Genomic DNA, 18586 nt, shown 5'->3' with positions numbered 1-18586 from the left:
TCTATCTATCTATCTATCTATCTATCGCAGTGTGCAGCCCCAGCCTTTCATGGAAGCTCCAGTGTGAGGGCACTCCAGTGTGGTTCACAGTGGACTAGTCTATATCTTTGGGGACTATGACTACCAGATCAGTGTGACATGACCCATAGTGTGGCAGTTCGTTGTCTTCAGATTAGTATTGCATGGTGGGGTTCCGCTACATAAAATTTAACACGACTGGAGGTGGTGAGGATGCAATAGACCTGTACCTCGCCCCCCTTTCAGCCTTAACAGTGGAGTGGGTCGAGGAGTTTTGGGTGGTATCCATTTTAAAACAAAGCTTTTCCTTGGGAAACACAGGTTTTTTGACTGAGAGAAAGAACAGTGGGTGTGTGGGCAACGACCACTTAAAGACACAGCCAATATCTTAGAATTAGCGTGTCTGGTTTATGAGAGGGTAAAAGAAAGACGCAGATGAAGGAAGAGACAGGGTACTGGGTTAGCTTCATGATCACACCTTTAATCGCAGTTTAACAGCATCCCGCACGCGAACTGGTCGGGACGGGCAAACAAGACATTGTATATCAACTGTACAATAGGAAGGAATCCACCAGACTCCTTAAACAGGCAAATTATATCATTCAAGTCAGCCTGGGATTTCTGCATTTGATATGATCAACACCAGCAGTGGTCTTCAATTTCAAAGACAGAGCAGCTCTTTTTGGCACTGATCCTTCAAATGTTCAGTGCATTTCACTGAAAGGGTAGAATGGGTGGGACTCCAACCTGGAGAACCAAAACACAACCACATGTTACTTATGACCACTGATGATACTGGTGTATTTTGGATGACCTGTAAAGAGTTTTTCTTGACCTTAGATACTCACTGTAATCAGTGAATATGTCTCAGCTCTACGTAAAAACAAATTGAAAAGAAAAAGTGTAGTGTGTATGTAACCTATCTCTGATTGGTCAAAGAGTGAACAAAAAGAAAAAATCAGTTTCTGTTCACGAGATGAGACATCATGAGCTGATCTTTCCAGACCCGACCTGAGCAGCACATGTATAAATGTTTGGTTCAAGAGCAAGGTCTAATCTTACCCGTCTATCAGGCAGGCCCTCCATCCACGGTCCAATGACCTCAGTCTCTTCATGTCTTCTTCATCCAGGGAAAAATCAAAAATCTACAGACATACCAAACACAAGATTCAGTGTTATGTTACAGCTTAGCAATCCATGAACTGTGTCAGTGAACACAGTGAGAAAGAGTGAAGAAACTAGTAAAAAGAAATTTGTACATTTGAAACAAAGGATGGGGCCAATAACACAGTTTGGAACTATCCTACATTTAAATGTAGGGAAATAGGTAGCAAATAGTCATAAAGACAAATCAATTGACTTATGTTTCCTGTGCAACCACATCAAATAAGGTGTCAGGTTTGGGATGTTACATAAATGAGGACTAAAGCATATCAATCCGAGTGCGTTTTTAAGATTTTTTTCCATTTTACCTCTGAATTCTCCAAAGTACGACTGGGTTTTTCCAGTTTACCTTTGAATTCTCCAGAATGCGATTAGGTTTTGAACTCTTTGGGATCACTACAATGTCCTGTTCCACGTGATACCTCAACAGCACCTAAAACACACACACACATGCAGGCACACACACACACACACACACACACACATGCACACACACACATACATATGCACACGCACACGCACACGCACACATAGACATGTACGCATTTAACATGACCGGAGATGAAACGGGAGACATGGTGATTGTGGTCATCTCTGTTACGACCGGAGTATCTGACCTGTGACGGAGTCCTACGATGCTTCTTGGCAATGTCTCCCACCACGGGGTCCTCCAGCAACTTTTCAGGGTCTTTGTCACCCCGCTGGCTGTGATTGGGTTTGGATGGACAGAGAGAGAACATTTTCAAAAGGATGAAAGTTCTGTTTTGTTTTACTTGGATCAAATATTTGGTTATAACCAAATAAGAGATTTGCTCAGTGAGTCCCTAGGACTGATAAAGAGTGTTGTTGACAAGTTTGGAACAATGTTTAATCAGGAAAGGAGTTGTAACATTCTATTCAGGTTCCATGAGGATCTGCCAGTCCATCCAGCATGGATATTAGCTGCTGATTCACATCATGACCTTTCACTAAACTGGAAAAGGCTGCATTACACAAGTTAAAAAGACTTTCAAGATTAATCATTTATTGTGTGTTTGTGTGTGTGTTTGTGTGTGTGTGTGTGTGTGTGTGTGTGTGTGTGTGTGTGTGTGTGTGTGTGTGTGTGTTTGTGTGTGTGTGTGCCTGTGTGTGTGTGTGTTTGTGTGTGCGTTAGTGTGCGTGTGTGTTTGTGTGTGTGTGTGCATGTGTGCGTGCATGTGTGTGTGAGTGTGTGTGTGTGCATGTGTGCATGCATGTGTGTGTGAGTGTGTGTGTGTGTGTGTGTGCATGTGTTTGTATTCATGTTCGGACATTGACTGCTTCATGTGGTTGAATGAGATTAGAGATAAGTTGATGATCACATTGCACATTGAAATCAAATATTTGAAAATCATCTCTGTCTGAACTCACAATTCTTTGGGTCTTCCAGGAGAGCCAAAGGGACTGAAGGCAGTGAGCACAATGTTCTTAGACTTGCAGTACTCAATCAGATCTGCCTGGTCCAGGTAAGGGTGGAGTTCCACCTGCCGAGAGATTTGGAGTGAGCTCTTACCTGGAGAGTCATGTGATCAGTTTCTTCGTTCTGTTCTTGGAGTTGGGATAGAGACCTGTAAACTCTCTCTTAAACCAGTGCTTAAGCTATGCACAGGATAAGCTATATGGACACATGGGTAGCAGTTTGGTGAATCATTTAAATTTCTCCACGAATGACTCACAAATAGCGGGACTTTTTTACATTCACAAAGGTCACATTGGAAGAGTGGTTGTGGAGTTTGATACTTATAATACATTAAAGGCACCGTTTTATCAAACTAATAAAACAAGGAGATCAGTGTTCTGTGACAATCATTTTAAAGTGGCACGATAAATATAATGCATTTCTAAGATATTTCCCAAAGACAGAGCACAACTGAACAAAAGACATGTTGATATTGAATGTTAAAGTTCATGACAGACAGCGATATGAATTCTTTAAGGCAGATATGAGATGTCATAGAAATTCAGCATGATCTAGTGATCTAGATTCTAGAATATTTCATATTTTATACGAAAGAACTGTCATTATTCAAAACCTGGTTGACTGCTGGTGGGACTTTGGCCACAGACAGGAGTCTCTCCAGTTGTTTGATGGAGAAGTTGGACACACCGATACTCTTCACTTTCCCTGAAGCCTGCAGCGCCTCCATCCCCTGTAACACACACAGCACTCTATTACAGTTTTTTTTCTTTACAATCGCTAACAGCGTTTTGTCCAATCTGTAGTCATATTTTCAAAACTGACACACAATTAGCACAACATCTCTCTGTTGTGGACCACACCATTAACATAATTCATGTTGTTTTCACAGAATATGCAGTCAATTAACACGTTTCTAAAATGCTCGAATTTTCTTTATATACAAGCTTACTCAGTACCAAAATTAGGGATCTTTCTTTTCTTATTTACAAATGCTTGCACACAACATGCCAGAAATGAAAACCTAATGTTCAAAACCTTAAATATAGTATGAAGCCTCTACCTCTGCAACAACAGCAGCCCAGAAGCTATACAGAAACAGCTGATAAGCATTTTTGAGTGAACAGATCATTGGAACATTGAGAAATAGCTGTATTACTGTAAGTTTTGTAAAATAGACCAACCACAGCTAATTCCAATCTCAATCGGTGACATAGCCAGGTGTTGACGTTCTTTTAATTACATGACATAAACAGCAAAAAGGGGGCTTTTTAAATTGATTTTGTTCAATGTGGATACAGAAGAGTGGATACAGTGGAGCAGAGAGAGAAAAAAATAATGTCTGGACAAGGGAGAGGAACAGTTGAACAAGGGAGAGGACCAGGGAAAGGAGTAGCTGTGGCTTTTTTTTTTTTGCTGTATTTGTGTATTTGATTTTTACACATTTGGAACCAAAGGCTATGCATGTTGGATATTTTGTTAATTAACTGGCAGCGATTTCATGTTGCTAATAAAGCTTTTACTGCAGCAATTCTGTCGCTTACTATTCTTTTCCTACTGTATATTCTATAAAGTAAAGATGACTCATTCGCTTTAAGATAGTATGTTGCCAAAAATTCACACGTTTGACACTCAGCCAAAAAACGTATAGTGGCTTGCAGTAAAAGGAAACTGAATTATAAAAAAAACAATGGAGTTCATGTTGCCTATTGTATGCAGGTACCCGTAGAACTGGACCATAAAAAGTAATTCAGTTTTTGGAATGGCATCAAATGTTAGTCATTGTGCTATGACTTACTATATTTTGAAAGTCATTGTGCTATGATTGACTGTTCCTCTTGGATAGAAAATATGTGCTTATGTTTTGAAAGAATGATTTGATATTGAGTCAGGTTCGCCGTGTTTTGATAGAGTCAAAGAGAAAGTTTTTTTGCATTTTGAAATGTTGAATTGGTATTTAATGAAGAAAATGTGGTTTTGAGCACAAAATTAACTATTTGGATAATTGTGTGATGTAGGTGTGTTGCTGTGTTAAGAGTTTAGAAAATATTTCATTCAACATAACACAGCACTGTTGTCAAGAACCGAAAGCAGTTCTTTAGCTGAAACCTCAAAAAAAAAAAAAAAAAAAAAAAACACATATCAAAAGAACACAGTGGCCTCATCCAAACTTTTTAGAATTTTTTAGAAAGTTCTCTGTATAGGATTTCATGCATGCAACTATGGGTATATAATAAAACTGAAAGCGAAATTTGTGAAATTTGACCTATAGATGTTGCGAATGAAATTAATGCACTGTCAGCTGCCAATCCCTCGATACTGTCACAACGAATGAGAGGTGAAAAAAAAGAAACTCGTTTACCTTCCACACATCCACATAGTCAATGTCACTGGTGAGTACTTTTCCATCTTTCATTGGGATGACCTCATCACCCACTTTCTGCAGGTGGCAATCAAGATATCAGAGCAGTTATGTAAGTGCTCATGTTAAATAAGTGCCATGCTGAGATAAACACTTGAGCATGGGTTCAGTGAAGTTCAGTAACTTCAGTAAAGTTGAGTTCATTTACTAGAGGTAGAAACAATGTCTCAGGACTAGCATATGCTGCTATGAATTAAAGTCTCTAATTTCACATGTGAGAAGCAGTTTACTGGAAATATAAGGCAAACACACACACGTGTGAACACACATATAGGCTAATGCACACAATGAACCACTCTGTCTCACACACACACACACACGCACACACACACACATACATGCACACACACGCATGCACATGCACAGACACATACCTGCGCACACACACATACACAAAAACAAGGGTGAGTTTGCAGTTGAAGAACATTGTGAATATATATATTTTGTGACTATGAGAGTGTTGTATGTGCGAGTGTCATATTACCTGGAAACCCACGGGGAAGTGTATCAGATACAGGTCAATGTAGTCTAACTGAAGATCACTGAGGGATTTATCAAGACACTTAGGGATGTCTTCGGGGGCAAAGTGAGTGGGCCACAGCTACACACACAAACCATTCATTCGTTAGTCAAGAGTGCACTTTTAAGGGCTATTCACTAGATACCCTGCAGAAGCTACGCCCATAATTGCAATTAAAATGTTGCCGAGTCAGATTAGTTTTATACACATGGAAATCAAATCTGGGAAACCTGACTTGACTGATTGATTGATTGATTGATTGATTGATTGTTTGATTGATTGATTGACAGACTGGATATTGACATTGATTGGTTCAATAGGATTTGCCGATTTTTTGCTAAATCAAAAATAAGACTCTCACCTTGCTGACCACAAACATGTCTTCACGGCGGATGATGCCCTGCTGAATCTTGGCACGGATAGCCCTGCCTATCTCCACCTCATTCTTATATATGAACGCTGTGTCCAAATGGCGGTATCCTGCAGCTATAGCCGCCTCAGTCGCGGCCTGGCACACCTCTGAAGAGTCCTACAACATGTTAGGATCATCACAAACACTGCAGGAAGCTTACAGTAACGAATCATCTGCAACACGGCATCAAACAACACTGATCCAACTGCAGTAACACAAGCACAAACTCAGTGAGCACTGATTGCAATGGTCAGGAAATTGACATGAATATATTTCACTTCCTTGATACTGATAAAAGAGGGGGACTTTTCTGTTTATGTTAACGACAGAGAGTGAGGGAAGAGAGAGGGAGAGAGAAAAAGAGAGAGGGAGAGAGAAAAAAAATAGAGAGAGAGAGAGTGAGAGTTTTTGTGTGTGTGCGTCTGTGAGAGAGGAGAGGAGAGAGAGAGAGAGAGAGAGAGAGACAGGAGAGAGAGAGAGAGAGAGAGAGACAGGAGAGAGAGAGAGAGAGAGAAAGAGAGACAGGAGAGAGAGAGAGAGAGACATTGGGAGAGGCAAGGCGAGTGAAAACAGTAAAAAGACTGCAGTACGACCTGTCCCTTCCATGTTCCCAGTCCCAGCAGTGGCATGTATCTGCCATCATTCAGTTTTATTTTCTTTTTCTGAATAGGATCTGACTCCATGTGTTCAGTGTGCCCGTAGAACAGAACAATGAATGAGTGACAGTGCTAGCGCTGACCTGTCTTCCCCTCTCTCGTGTACTCTGTCTACCCTTCTTCTTCACTCTGAAGTGCATTTTAAGTCCTTATCTTTCAGGTTAATTATTGAACTGTCCTGGTGCGTGTCAGGTGTGTGTGGGTGTGTGTGTGTGTGTGCGCATGTGCAAGCTTTGCCACCTTGAGTACATTTTAAAATGACAGACTGCTTACTGATTGCTCCATGTGACCTTCTCCCACTTCTTCTTGACAAAGTCAGCAGTGAAGGGTGTCAGAGTGTGTGGGTGCATGCATGTGTGTGCACGTGTGTGTGTGTGTGTGCGTGTATGAAAGAAGACGGTGGCTGAACGAAAAAGAGAAGGAGGGAGAGAGGAAGAATGGTAGAGTCCACATGTATAGAAAGGTTAAATGAGGGGAAAGAATTAACCACTGCAGAGTATGGAATCACTTTAGAGGTTTTCAATTATAGCTTTACTTGTGTGAAGCCAAATGTTTTCCATGCCTTCGAGCATTTACGAGCATTTACAATCTCCAAACATTTGCAACTGCAGTTCACTTGTCTAACAGTGGGATATCTTGGAGTACCTTTCAGTTCAGCCCACTGAAGTGGCCAAAAAATCTCAGTTTCTCTCTAAAAGAGAATGAATTATTGTCTCTCTCCATTTTCATCTTCATTTTTATATTATTTTATGTGTATTTTTATTATTTTTGCTATTTAGCCTTTAATAAAACGGACAAAGCATCGGAGAACCACAAAGATTCATCAGTCACTATGACAAATTATCTTTTAATATGAAAATTCACAGTGGTACCTCTGAATCTAAAAACGTGTGTAACAATAAGACCTCTTTACTTTCTTCCTAAGCTCTAATTTGCTTACTTTGAGTTTTGGAAGGGGGTGGTAATGTTTTTGAGTATGTTTTTCAAGATTTTCACCTCGTATATTCAGTAATAAAGGCAGAGTTGCTCATAGTATGTTTGTAAAGATTTCAGTTTATTTAAATAGATTTGTTACATAATAGAGGACACAAAATATAATACAAAATCAAGAGGAATGCACAGAAGTTTTAGTCTAAAAAAATTTCTACACAGAGTCGTTTAACATGCAAATTGACGGATAGACTTTAACCCCTTGGTTTCACTGAGAAACTCTAAGGCTAGAGTTACAAATTAGAGTTACACATATGTGCGAACAGATACACAGAGTAACGGTGATGCTCTATCAAATCAAAATGTCTTCAAATTCCCGTTATGTCCTCAATAGCCCTTTATCCCAAAGCTAACCATTTCCCAATGGGCGGAAGTCTGGTTATGAGGGCTCCATGGGGACACAAAAAAAGAAAAGAGCATTTTTCTATTCTTTTCTTTTTTTTAACAACATAATTGCGGTTATAAAAGCTTAAAATGATGAGAACTGTTACAAAAGACGAGACAGACTCCCCCCACCCGCTGTTTATACAAAAAAATATAAATATCAAACCTGTTTTTTAAAAAACAAGAACTTTCATTACTTTCAATACTTTCAAAACGTTCTCTGGTGTGTCATGCATTTCTCTACATCTGTTCAATCTATATCACATTTCCCTTTCTCAAAATTGTCTCTTTCTCATTCCTTCTCTCTCTCTCTCACTCTCTCTCTCTCTCTCTCTCTCTCTCTGTGTCTCTCATTGATCCAACTCATTGCTATCTTGACTGCGTGGCCGATAGTGGCGAGCACAGAATTCCCGAATCCGTTCACATGCCTCCACCATCATCTTCTCCGGAACGGTCACAACAACCCGGAAGAAATTCGGATACTCAAATGCCTGGAGCGAGAAAATGAGGTCAGAGAAAAGGGGATCACAAACACGGAAATGGCATAGAGGAAGAAATGGATGAAGTCAGACACACTTAGACAGACAGAGAGAGAGAGAGAGAGAGACAGAGAGAGAGAGAGAGAGAGACAGACAGACAGAGAGAGAGAGAGAGAGAGAGAGAGAGACAGACAGAGAGAGAGAGAGAGAGAGAGAGAGAGACAGAGGGAGGGAGTACCGTGGCAGGCAAGCAGAAAACAGACTGCTCTGTGACCAAGCGTTCAGTGAATTCCACATCATTCTGGAACTCTGGAAAGTGCTCCATTTCAATTCCCACCTGTACATTTGCGTAAAACAAAAACAAGGACATTTAACAACACTGCAGGTCTAATTCTTTCTTTGAGTTTACTGAGTCTGTCCTTCATACGTACCATAAGATACATAGCTCCTGATGGCATTACAGGATTTAACCCAGGCACAGTGGACAGCTCAGAGAAACAGATCTCTGCGTTGGTCTGTCAAAAACATTTAAAGACAATTCAAGGGTAAATTAAATTATTGATTTAACTTGAAGATATAATTTCTGCCTGATGCTCACGAAGTCAAAGAGTTCGAACTTGTGGTTTATAACAGAAATCGCTCAGTTTTACCTTGATGAAATTGATGGTGCTTTGATAAAACTCCTGTGGTGTGTCATTAAGAATGCTCTCTAGCGCCCCCTGGACCACAGTGCATGCTCCCAGAATACGCTGGCTTAGCTTTACAAGCCCCTCTCTGATCTAGAGAAGACAATGAGGAAAAATTAAAGAAGTAAAGAAGTGATACCCTGAAACACAGCACTGCTGTTCATGTGCGTGTGTGCGTGTGTGAGTGTGTATGTGCGCACTAACCTCTGATCCAAAGACATCATTGCGGTCATGAATTAGGATCCAACCCATTCTCCAGCCAGGCACAAGCCAGCGCTTGGCCAGGCCTCCACAGGACAGAATAGGCACATCACTGCTGAGAGGAGCCAGGGAGTGGAAGGTGCATCCTGGAAACACCTACACATTCACATACACATTTGTGTCAATGCAATGGGAAAAAAGGCCTTTCAAATACACGTTAACAACAATAATAAATACACGTTAACAACAATAATAAATATAGTATGTGTAAGTGTCCAAGCCCTAATGATGGTTCTTTGGATGATGATTAATTTTAGATAGTTCATCTTGATTGTACACAAAAAAGAGTAAAAAGTAGAAAAAAAAAAACCAATCTGGAAGATGGTCACCTTTCTTGAAACCCTTCAAAGTTACATGCAAAATGTTTCCAAAGTTGCGTTTTTAATCAGTGAACATTTTTCATTTTTACGACTGCGAATGTTCTATATGTATACATCTGTTGGGTTCATGGTGTATCGAGTATGTTCTGGAATTTCTACATGCTGTTGGCAGATTCTGCATAGATGGAGGCGTGAGGGAGAAAATCAAAAAAAAAAAAGAGAGAGAGAGAGAGAGAGAGAGAGAGAGAGAGGCAATTACAGTGTCTGCCTGCCTGGCTTTCATTACAGTTGGGGCGGACGGCACCACCCCATCTGCTATTGGCCAAGACACCGTGACTGGCAGTTTTCGCAAAAACGACACCCTAAAAAAAGCTCATTCACAAAACAGCAGTTCAGTACTGAAACCTCCTGCACTCTTGGGGTTTTTCCACTGTACAAAGATCATTGGGCAGGACCTCCAATGTTCCCCATCCCCCCATTCTGATGCTGCCCAGAGCCACATCCACGGTCCCTGCTTTCAGCCACTCGCCAGGCGCCCCGCTGTTTGGTGAGAATCTCCTCCCACTGGCTTTTTTTTTTTTTTCATGCTCAAGTCCGTCATACGTGCTAATGGCAAACACATGCCATGAAAAGTGCATAGTCATTGCTGTGCACTCATGTTTCGCTCATGTCTATGGCCAAGGAGATTTATTTGGTCTAAGGCCCCTCTTAACATCCACCTATCCTCATTCACTTCATCAGGGGTCACAAATAAAGGTGCTTGAGGCACAGTTCTTCGACAGTCTCCTTAGCCTCTGGGGCATCGGTTTGAATGGACTTCCAGGAGTGATAACGGAGAAAATCAACGTAGCTGGCGGTCTAGTTCGGGTCTTCAAAAAACGTAACTTGTGGGGTGTGCTCAAAAATAAGATCCGGCTCTTTTCATTTAGATTTGGTTAAAACAGTCATTTTTGACTTACACCCCTGGCGATCCACTCATTGCGTGACGGCACGTATTGGCTATTGTCAAGAACCAGCACACCTAATCTCAAGGACCCAAGAGCTTAGTGATAATCAGATGAATTGCATCAGGTGTCATCTCTCTGGGAGAGAGAGAAAAAATGCCATGTTGTAGAGCCCCCAGGGCTGAAGCTGAGAAAGACTGGGGATAAAGGGACAAGTGTTGGTCCTGGATTTGATATGATGTCACGCAGGTAAATGGTACTGTAACCTAAACTCATACGGCTGTCTTACACTGGCAGTTTACAAACACAAGTTTTTACATATGATGATGACTGTGTCAGTCAATGGTCATCATCTAGATGAATGAAAATAACACTTTTACCCTATTCTTAGACACAGGATGTCGCTATTATAGTTGAGCTCAAGCTGGAATCAGAATATGAGCATGTCCCTGGAATGGAAGAAAAGAGCATGAAGATGTGATTGCTCTGCAAAGTACCTAAAATAGGGGGAAGGAACCAAGTACTGTGCCTGTTCCTCAAGGTCCATGACCAGGGCAAAAGGTCAAAGTAAAAGGTCAAGGTTAATTGACCAATACTGATCAAGACATTATGCTAGCTGATTCAGTATGCAGGTATGTGATATATATGACCATAGAGCCACCAAGTTATGTCAGTTAAGCTGAAATGAACTTTGTCATTTGAACAAGAAACATCAAGCCGCCGGATCAGTGATACCAATAAAAGTTCTTCTCCAAGAGATGTCTCCAAGTTTGGCTCTTCACCAAGATCTAAGGGGGTGACACCATCCATTACCTACACACCCGATGTCACGTCCCTCCTGTGAGTGAACCTAATGCCCCATTCTCATCCTTCACTTGTCCTTGTTGACCCAAACCACTAACCAGTCCAGAGTGCTGCCATTCCCCTATTCACGCACAGACCTCTTAATCCCTCCTGTGCTGATGTGGTCTCCGTAGCTACCCAGCAGAGCTGAGCCAGGGAAAAGCCTTCTACCCCATTTCCCTACAATGTGTCACAAAGAATGTGCCATGCTGGTATTACGTGAGGCCCAGAAGCCAAAAAAACCACCAGGACCCTGGAATGTACCCCCAGACTCGGCCAGATTCGGAGCTTTCTGATCAGGCTAGTGTCACAGAGGGCGCACCACTCTCCAGAGGGACAGTGGTGGCTGGTATACACAGAGACTACATTTTTTGGGAAGACTTAGAACTCATCTGAGTCAGATGGCCTAATAATGTGTGTTTAAGATCATTTGTGAATCGTGAGATGTGACGTGTGTGTGTGTGTGTAAGTAAGTAAGTAAGTAAGTCTGCATTCCTGATACACTGACTTACCATGTCTCCGTAGATTTCATCGGCAAGAATAGGTATGCAGTATCTTGAGGCAACTAGACCACAGAAGAAATATCAATCAGTGGGTGTGAGTGGTAACAGTGAGTAAATCATTAAACGCGAGGCGCTGAATTCAAATGTGCAGTTTATCAGAACTGAGGAACTTTCACTCACTTGAGAGTAAACTCTGCAGATGCTCCTTGCTGTAGACAGAGCCACAGGGGTTGGAGGGGTTGGTGAGGATCATGCAAGCAGTTCTGTCATCGATCAAACTCTCCAGATGCTGAAGATCAACTTCCCAAGATTTCTCGGGCTGAAGGGAGATTAAAAAAAACAAAAAAACATTTGTCGAGTCTTATGTACTGTGTTGTTTCTCCTTAAATAGCGGCATTGATCTATTCATATCAAAATATTCGGACGTTTTTACATCGATAAGCTGACAACGTTCAATCCGAATAGCATCTCCGTTTGGAAGTTTCAAATGTGTAAAGGAAATATTTTTAGAGATGTGTTTTACAGACTGATTTTCAGACGACCCTAGTTACATACAGATGTTCGTAAGTCTGTTACTTTTTCTCACAAACCACAGAAACAGCCGACGCTCTTTGCTTTGTCCTCACTGAACATGCCCTAAAATGACTCTTTGAAATGGAGAAATACAATACGCGCCATGGATCCACCCCCCCGTTTGGGTCTGATTTATGTAAGGCTGTAGCCTCCCTGATTGGTAGAATGCCTGAGAGAGAGAGATTATGTAATGGCTACTACAAGTGTTAGGGGAGGGGAAGTTGAAAGCATCCCCCTGTGCCTTGGCCTTGGTCTTTGGAGAACCAAAGTACTACAAGTACTAAATCATGTATGGATAAGAACTTTCATGTTGATGCACACCAACGTGTGTCTGGACAATGTAAAGTATTTAGAGGTGGAAGAACTTTTTTGTGGGATCAGATAAATGTTTTGTGTATCAGAGAGTAATGTAGGGGGTGAATGCTTTTGTGTGTGCGTGCGTGTGTGTGTGAGTGAGTGTATGTACATGTATCAGTGTTCGCAGGGAGTTGGGGGCATATGTGGTAGGTGTGTTAGTGGGTGTGTGTATGCGTGTCTGTGTGTGTGTGAGGGGTGTGTGTGTGTGTGTGTCTCGTGCTTTAAGGTTAGTGATGCTAGCCCATGCCCCAAGATTTATCAGTGCCAGATGTGTCCCAGTTTAGAACAACACAGCAATATTTCCCTCTTTCAGCCCCAAAACCCCTCCTCTACTCCCAACCCCTTTCCCCACCCCTGTATCTTATTTACTTCCAGATCTTTCTAGTCCTCTCCCAAATATAGCATTGTGTCATTTATTTCTAGGTAGGTTTTCCTGTCCTTCTTCTCTTTCTTTCTTCTTTTCATCTCTCCTATCCTTCTTTTCCTCTTTCATATCCCAACACCAGTGCATTAGAAAGTAAACGTAAACACAGGGCTACTGTCCTTTTCTTTTGACCACCTACCAGCAGGTTATAGAGTTTGACTTTAATGCCCATAGACACGGCCAGTGTCTTATACAGGGAGAATCCTGGACAGGGGACTAAGATGTTATCACCAGGGTTACACAACACGTTGATGGCCAATTCAATGGCCTGGCTGCAGCCACTGGTCAAAATCACATCCTGAGAGAGAACACAAAAATTGAGATATAGATAAAACATATTGCTACATACGCAATGAAACTGACATTAAACACTCAAGAGAGATCAAAATAATTCAGGGAGAAAATGCGGAAAAAAGTGTGTGTGTGTGTGTGTGTGTGTGTGTGTGTGTGTGTGTGTGTGTGTGTGCGCGTGTGTGTGTGTGCAGGTGTGTGTGTGTTTGAAATGGTGTCCAGTCACCAGTAGACTTCACAAATGAATCAAAGCTGAGAGAGGCAATAGAGAGGCCATTATGATATGTTTCAGTCAGGTTTGAGATCATTATCATCTCTGTTTATTAAAACTATAAAGTGGTATAAAGACTGAACTCCACACAATTACAAAATTTAGGCAGTCTCTGCTGAATCCTAAAGTGTATGTTGTGTGTGTGTGTGTGTATGGTGTGTGTGTATGGTGTGTGTGTGTGTGTGTATGGTGTGTGTGTGTGTGTGTGTAACAGGGTGGTTGATTTATGTACATTAGCCTCAAGAGGTGCTCCAGGCTCACTGTAGAAGTTTGCAACAGCCTCTCTGCTCTTGTAATAACCTATGAATTGAACAAGAGTAATTTATCATAAAAGCGGTTCAAAAATATAGAAATGCAATGTGTAATATTCAAAAGAATTCTTTTAACATGAATGGTCACCTTTATCTTACTTTGCGTTTCTACCATTAAGCTATATTTAATAGCACACTGTACATAACCTACACTGCCTCGAGGGTTTGAAAAATTAACTACTCACCAACAGAGGGGGCATAGCCATTGTATTTTTGTGAATCAATAGCATCTTTCATTGCTTGCAGAACCTTATCATCCGTGGGCATGTTCCCAAACACAGTGGGGTCACCTAATGGGATATGAAAAACAAACAAACAAAAAAGAAGAAAGAGGAAAAGAAAACAAAAACAAACTGAGGACACGAAGGAAATGAATAAGGATGATAGTTCACGTGGAGCAACTGCACGCACATGCTTTGAAACCGGTTGCGCACAAATCTAATTGCACGCTTACCAATGGAGAGGGCAATCATGGGCTTATCAGGGTTCGGTGTAAGCTTCATGCCGTCGACAATGGCACGGATGGGGTTCAGAGTGTTCTTGGCCATCTCGGAAGGTTTGACATTCCAGCGTTGTCTACGGGCCTTCAGCTTCGCGGGATGGATGCTAGCCTTAACGCTGACATGATGGACCGCATTCCCATTTATTCCGTTGGTATGGATACCATTTCCATGTATTCCGTTGGTCTGGATACCATTCCCATTCATTTTAATCTTATAGGACCTGTTCTCCATGATTAAAAAAGCTAGAGGGCGGGGGGAAAAAAAAACATCAAACACGGAATGATGAGAGTTAAAATCCTCAAAAATATTTTTTATCTCATGACTTTTCTCTGCAAGGAACAGGGTAAATTAAATAGTTCCCCGCCGAATTATGAATCTAAAACAGATATATTTATGAAGTTACATTATAAAAATTAATTTATCCACTGTGGTTGATCACTTATCAAATGAAATTGCCTTTGCCAACCAGTCTTCAGATAAAATTGCTTTTGCCTGTTACCCAGTTTTCCTTGACTATGTTATATTGACGCAGGAAGCCCTGGTATACAAACATGAGAGATCTGTGCCAGATCAAGAAAGACTTGTGCCAAAAAGTCTGAAAAACGCGTTGCTGTCTAGAGCATTTGTAAATCATTGTCATTTTTGACGAATATAGTGGTTTATACTAAGGCAAATAATTATTCTTCTTGTTGGCTTGATCAGGCGCGAAATATCAAAGCTAGAACAATCAAATCCCAGAAGACAAAAAAGAGGTTTTTTTTTTAAACGCTACAGTTTTTCTTTATGTAACTCTGAATGTAGAAATACAACAGCAACGATCATACCTGAATTAGAAACAGCAAATTAAACCACTTGACAACATCTTGAGCAGAACAATCTAAATAAGCGCAGTCATCAACAGTCCAAACAAACAAACAAACAAACAAAAAATAAATAAATAAAATATCTATCTATCTATCTATCTATCTATCTATCTATCTATCTATCTATCTATCTATCTATCTATCTATCGGACAACGCACAATGTGCACGTAATACATTTGCAACATGTATCGTGCCTAGACTATAACACGATATTTACGACAAAGTAATAGAAACAGACACAAAATATGTAGCATTTTCGTGCTTTTTTCTGAAAATTATTTCCTAATCACCAGAGTAACAAAGAAAAGATCACACCTTCATCGGATATACAGACAATAAATAACATGTGCGTGATATTTTTCAATACCATGCAGGAAATAAACCTGACCAATTAATTTCCAATCAATTAATACAGGTTATGGACTGTTTTAATGAGGCCAAATACCTTCACAAAGAAATTTCACGGTCCAGTTCCTGGGGATCAGATATAATACGATATTTGAGCTCACAATGAAAGACTGTTCAGTGACCGGCTTTATAGCAAGCCCCTAAACTGGGTGTCGAACACAAACTGTTTTCATTGGTGGAAATCGAAGGCTGTCCAGAACTCCCCCGTTACATCACAACCAAAAATGTAAAACGCTTGAGTTCTGTGGTTCATCTTGATCAATTAACTCTTCTCAGCAGCTGGAACTTAGCTCTGAACCCGCGGGACCCATGCTGCCCCCGCGCGTAATAGCGCAGACAATACGAGTGTGCGTGTCCATAAGCACTGAGCTTTACATTTGGAATGGTCTGGAAACCACTTGTTTTTAAGAACACTGTAATCGTTTATCTTTTGAAGAACAAGAAAAAGAAACAAGTTTATAATATCTTACATCACTTGTGCATCAGCTGATAAAATTGTGCGCAAACCATTTAAATGATTTTTAAAAAATATTTTTTAGTCGGCACGAGCCATTCATAACCAGCATGCACCAAATATGCGGCTCAGCGGCGGACTTTCTTAAGACCAAAACATATTTATTTATTATCTGTTTATTCAGACGCTCGTGCTCTCTCGGGATGCGGGATGTTTGTCTTTTTGACATGATTTGCCTTGTCATGGGAAAAATCCGATAATCTGCAGAGGTCTTCATGAGGTCAAATCGATAGATCCTAGAAAACATACAAGCGATTGACAGCAACAGTCTCGTCACTGATAAATTGGCACATCTAAGACCAGAACACACAACAGTCTTTGGTGTCCCGTGAATGAACATGAACGTGGACTGTCTTCACTGTTTAGTTCTTGACAGCTGATTAATGCTGAGCATCGCCTGGAAATAACCTTGCACGTGCAGTTTCTTAATGTCAGTGTCTTTGAGCGAAACATTTTTTCTTGCGTCTGTTGTGGGTTTTGATATTAAATAAGATGACTCTAGCTTGCAAATGTGTTATGCTCAAATGTATTGAAGATGTAATCAAAATCCTATACCTCCGATGAATGTAGCTTCTAGTGACTTTCCATCGGCTCTGCTTTATGACTTGTTCACCTTGTGAATTTGGTGTGAAAGAATAAATTTGGGAAACCTAAGGTCAAGGAAAGGGCGAAGGTGTTCCTTTAAATGTAAAGGACACTTTGAGTCCTCCATCCCCAATCTGTTTGATCACTTAGAGCGTGCGCTTGTGACGCACAGGAATTTGGCAAGTCCTCCTCTTATTTAAGAGGAAACATGTGCCTTACGTAAGTCTCAAAATTTAGGTAACCCCTGAATCGGATTTGCACCATATAACTGTTCCGCGGACGCATTTTTGCAAGAAAACCCGAGAAAAAAACATTTCGTGGCACTATCGTCATGAGCGCAAATGGCTTGACTCCGTGAAAATATCGCGCTGACTGTCCACTGCTAAGACAGTTTATTTGATCTGTTTTATGGACGCAATCTATTATTAACTATCGTTGGTCTCGTTTCATATACCTTGGCAAGTTGCGAAGAAGTGAGAGACGACATTTACAAATGCTTTTTAAACTATTATTATTTGATAAGACGATGATGAAGATGATCATGACAAGAACCAAAGCTCCACAGCTGTAAAACACGTTCTATATGCTTTGCTGGAAATGCTGTGCTTCACATTTGAAAAGCATACAATGATGCAATACCTGTTTAGCTCTACATGAGTTCTGCTCTGCAGAGAAAACAAACGTTCTCTCCAACTAACCAAATAAACAACGATCAGAATCAAAACCTTTGAAGAGGTCCAATTCACAGCGCTCCCCTTGAACTTTACCCAGCACCTCCCTCAACCCATACCTGGCTTTATCCTCCCTTGAAGTGAACATCAAGTGTCAATATCTCACTTTCAGGTATGGAAAGGTTCTGACACTGATCGATGTTGGAAAGAATCCAAATGATCTGAGTCAAATATTGCATGTGTGCTTCACAAGGTAGCTGATCTCTTTTTGTCCTACAGACCTAAAACATTCTGTCCCAGTGTAACCCTTTAAAAAAAAGAAAGCCACTGCCATCAATTTACTTTTCACCCAACACAGTATGTAAATACACTCACACGAGGCAAGTGATAACCCTCCTCCCCTTCCACAAACACCAATCACGGGAGATTTGGTCCATTCAAGGTAACCAATGCTAGCATTGTCGTCTGAGGATCTGAACAATGATTAGCCAATGGAGAAAAGGCCATGGGGTGATTGGTTGGCCAAACACTTCTGAAAATGATTAGCCAATGAAGAAAAGGCCATGGCGTGACTGGTTGGCCAAAGACTTTTGAGAATGACTGAATGAGTCAGTCGGTTACAAAGGGATTTCAACCTCATTGGACATACAGTCCCTCACTTTTTACATGCACTTTCACCTCCCAGCAGAAATGAAAAGAGGTACTGGTACAAAACCATATCAGCTCATGAACTGTTGACCTGGAAAAAAAAATGTAAAATGAAAATGAAAATCTTTT

General features: G+C 40.9%; 2 protein-coding genes across 2 annotated transcripts; both read right to left on the bottom strand.

The window, feature by feature from the left end:
- Positions 1-478: 478 nt before the first annotated feature.
- Positions 479-6727, bottom strand: LOC115826319 (aldo-keto reductase family 1 member B7-like). Its single transcript, XM_030790102.1, has 10 exons — positions 6565-6727; positions 5921-6088; positions 5524-5640; positions 4980-5057; positions 3234-3350; positions 2572-2684; positions 1800-1887; positions 1532-1615; positions 1081-1163; positions 479-765 (listed from the first exon to the last, which is right to left on the bottom strand). Exons 1-10 carry the CDS (start codon positions 6652-6654, stop codon positions 723-725), a joined length of 981 nt encoding a protein of 326 aa, XP_030645962.1. The 5' UTR covers positions 6655-6727; the 3' UTR covers positions 479-722.
- Positions 6728-7660: 933 nt separating this feature from the next.
- Positions 7661-16133, bottom strand: tat (tyrosine aminotransferase). The gene is made up of 12 exons (XM_030790064.1): positions 16077-16133; positions 14719-15009; positions 14450-14554; positions 14186-14253; positions 13531-13689; positions 12218-12356; positions 12047-12099; positions 9371-9523; positions 9131-9259; positions 8912-8995; positions 8719-8817; positions 7661-8492 (listed from the first exon to the last, which is right to left on the bottom strand). Exons 2-12 carry the CDS (start codon positions 14996-14998, stop codon positions 8352-8354), a joined length of 1410 nt encoding a protein of 469 aa, XP_030645924.1. The 5' UTR covers positions 14999-15009; positions 16077-16133; the 3' UTR covers positions 7661-8351.
- Between the last annotated feature and the right edge of the window lie 2453 nt (positions 16134-18586).

The sequence above is a fragment of the Chanos chanos genome, chromosome 13, assembly GCF_902362185.1.
Source record: "Chanos chanos chromosome 13, fChaCha1.1, whole genome shotgun sequence".
NCBI lineage: Eukaryota > Metazoa > Chordata > Actinopteri > Gonorynchiformes > Chanidae > Chanos > Chanos chanos.
The sequence above is the reverse complement of the archived record's forward strand: the minus strand, read 5'-3'. Positions and strand labels throughout refer to the sequence as shown.

Coding starts and splice junctions, on each gene's coding strand:
- LOC115826319 (XM_030790102.1), bottom strand. CDS start 6,654: ATGGAGTCAGATCCTATTCAGAAAAAGAAAATAAAACTGAATGATGGC. Junction 3,351..4,979: donor ACTATGTGGATGTGTGGAAG/GTAAACGAGTTT, acceptor TGTGTGTTACAG/GGGATGGAGGCGCTGCAGGC. Junction 1,616..1,799: donor ATCGTAGGACTCCGTCACAG/GTCAGATACTCC, acceptor TGTGTGTTTTAG/GTGCTGTTGAGGTATCACGT.
- tat (XM_030790064.1), bottom strand. CDS start 14,998: ATGGAGAACAGGTCCTATAAGATTAAAATGAATGGGAATGGTATCCAG. Junction 13,690..14,185: donor GAGCACCTCTTGAGGCTAAT/GTACATAAATCA, acceptor GTTCTCTCTCAG/GATGTGATTTTGACCAGTGG. Junction 9,260..9,370: donor ATGATGTCTTTGGATCAGAG/GTTAGTGCGCAC, acceptor TGTCTTCTCTAG/ATCAGAGAGGGGCTTGTAAA.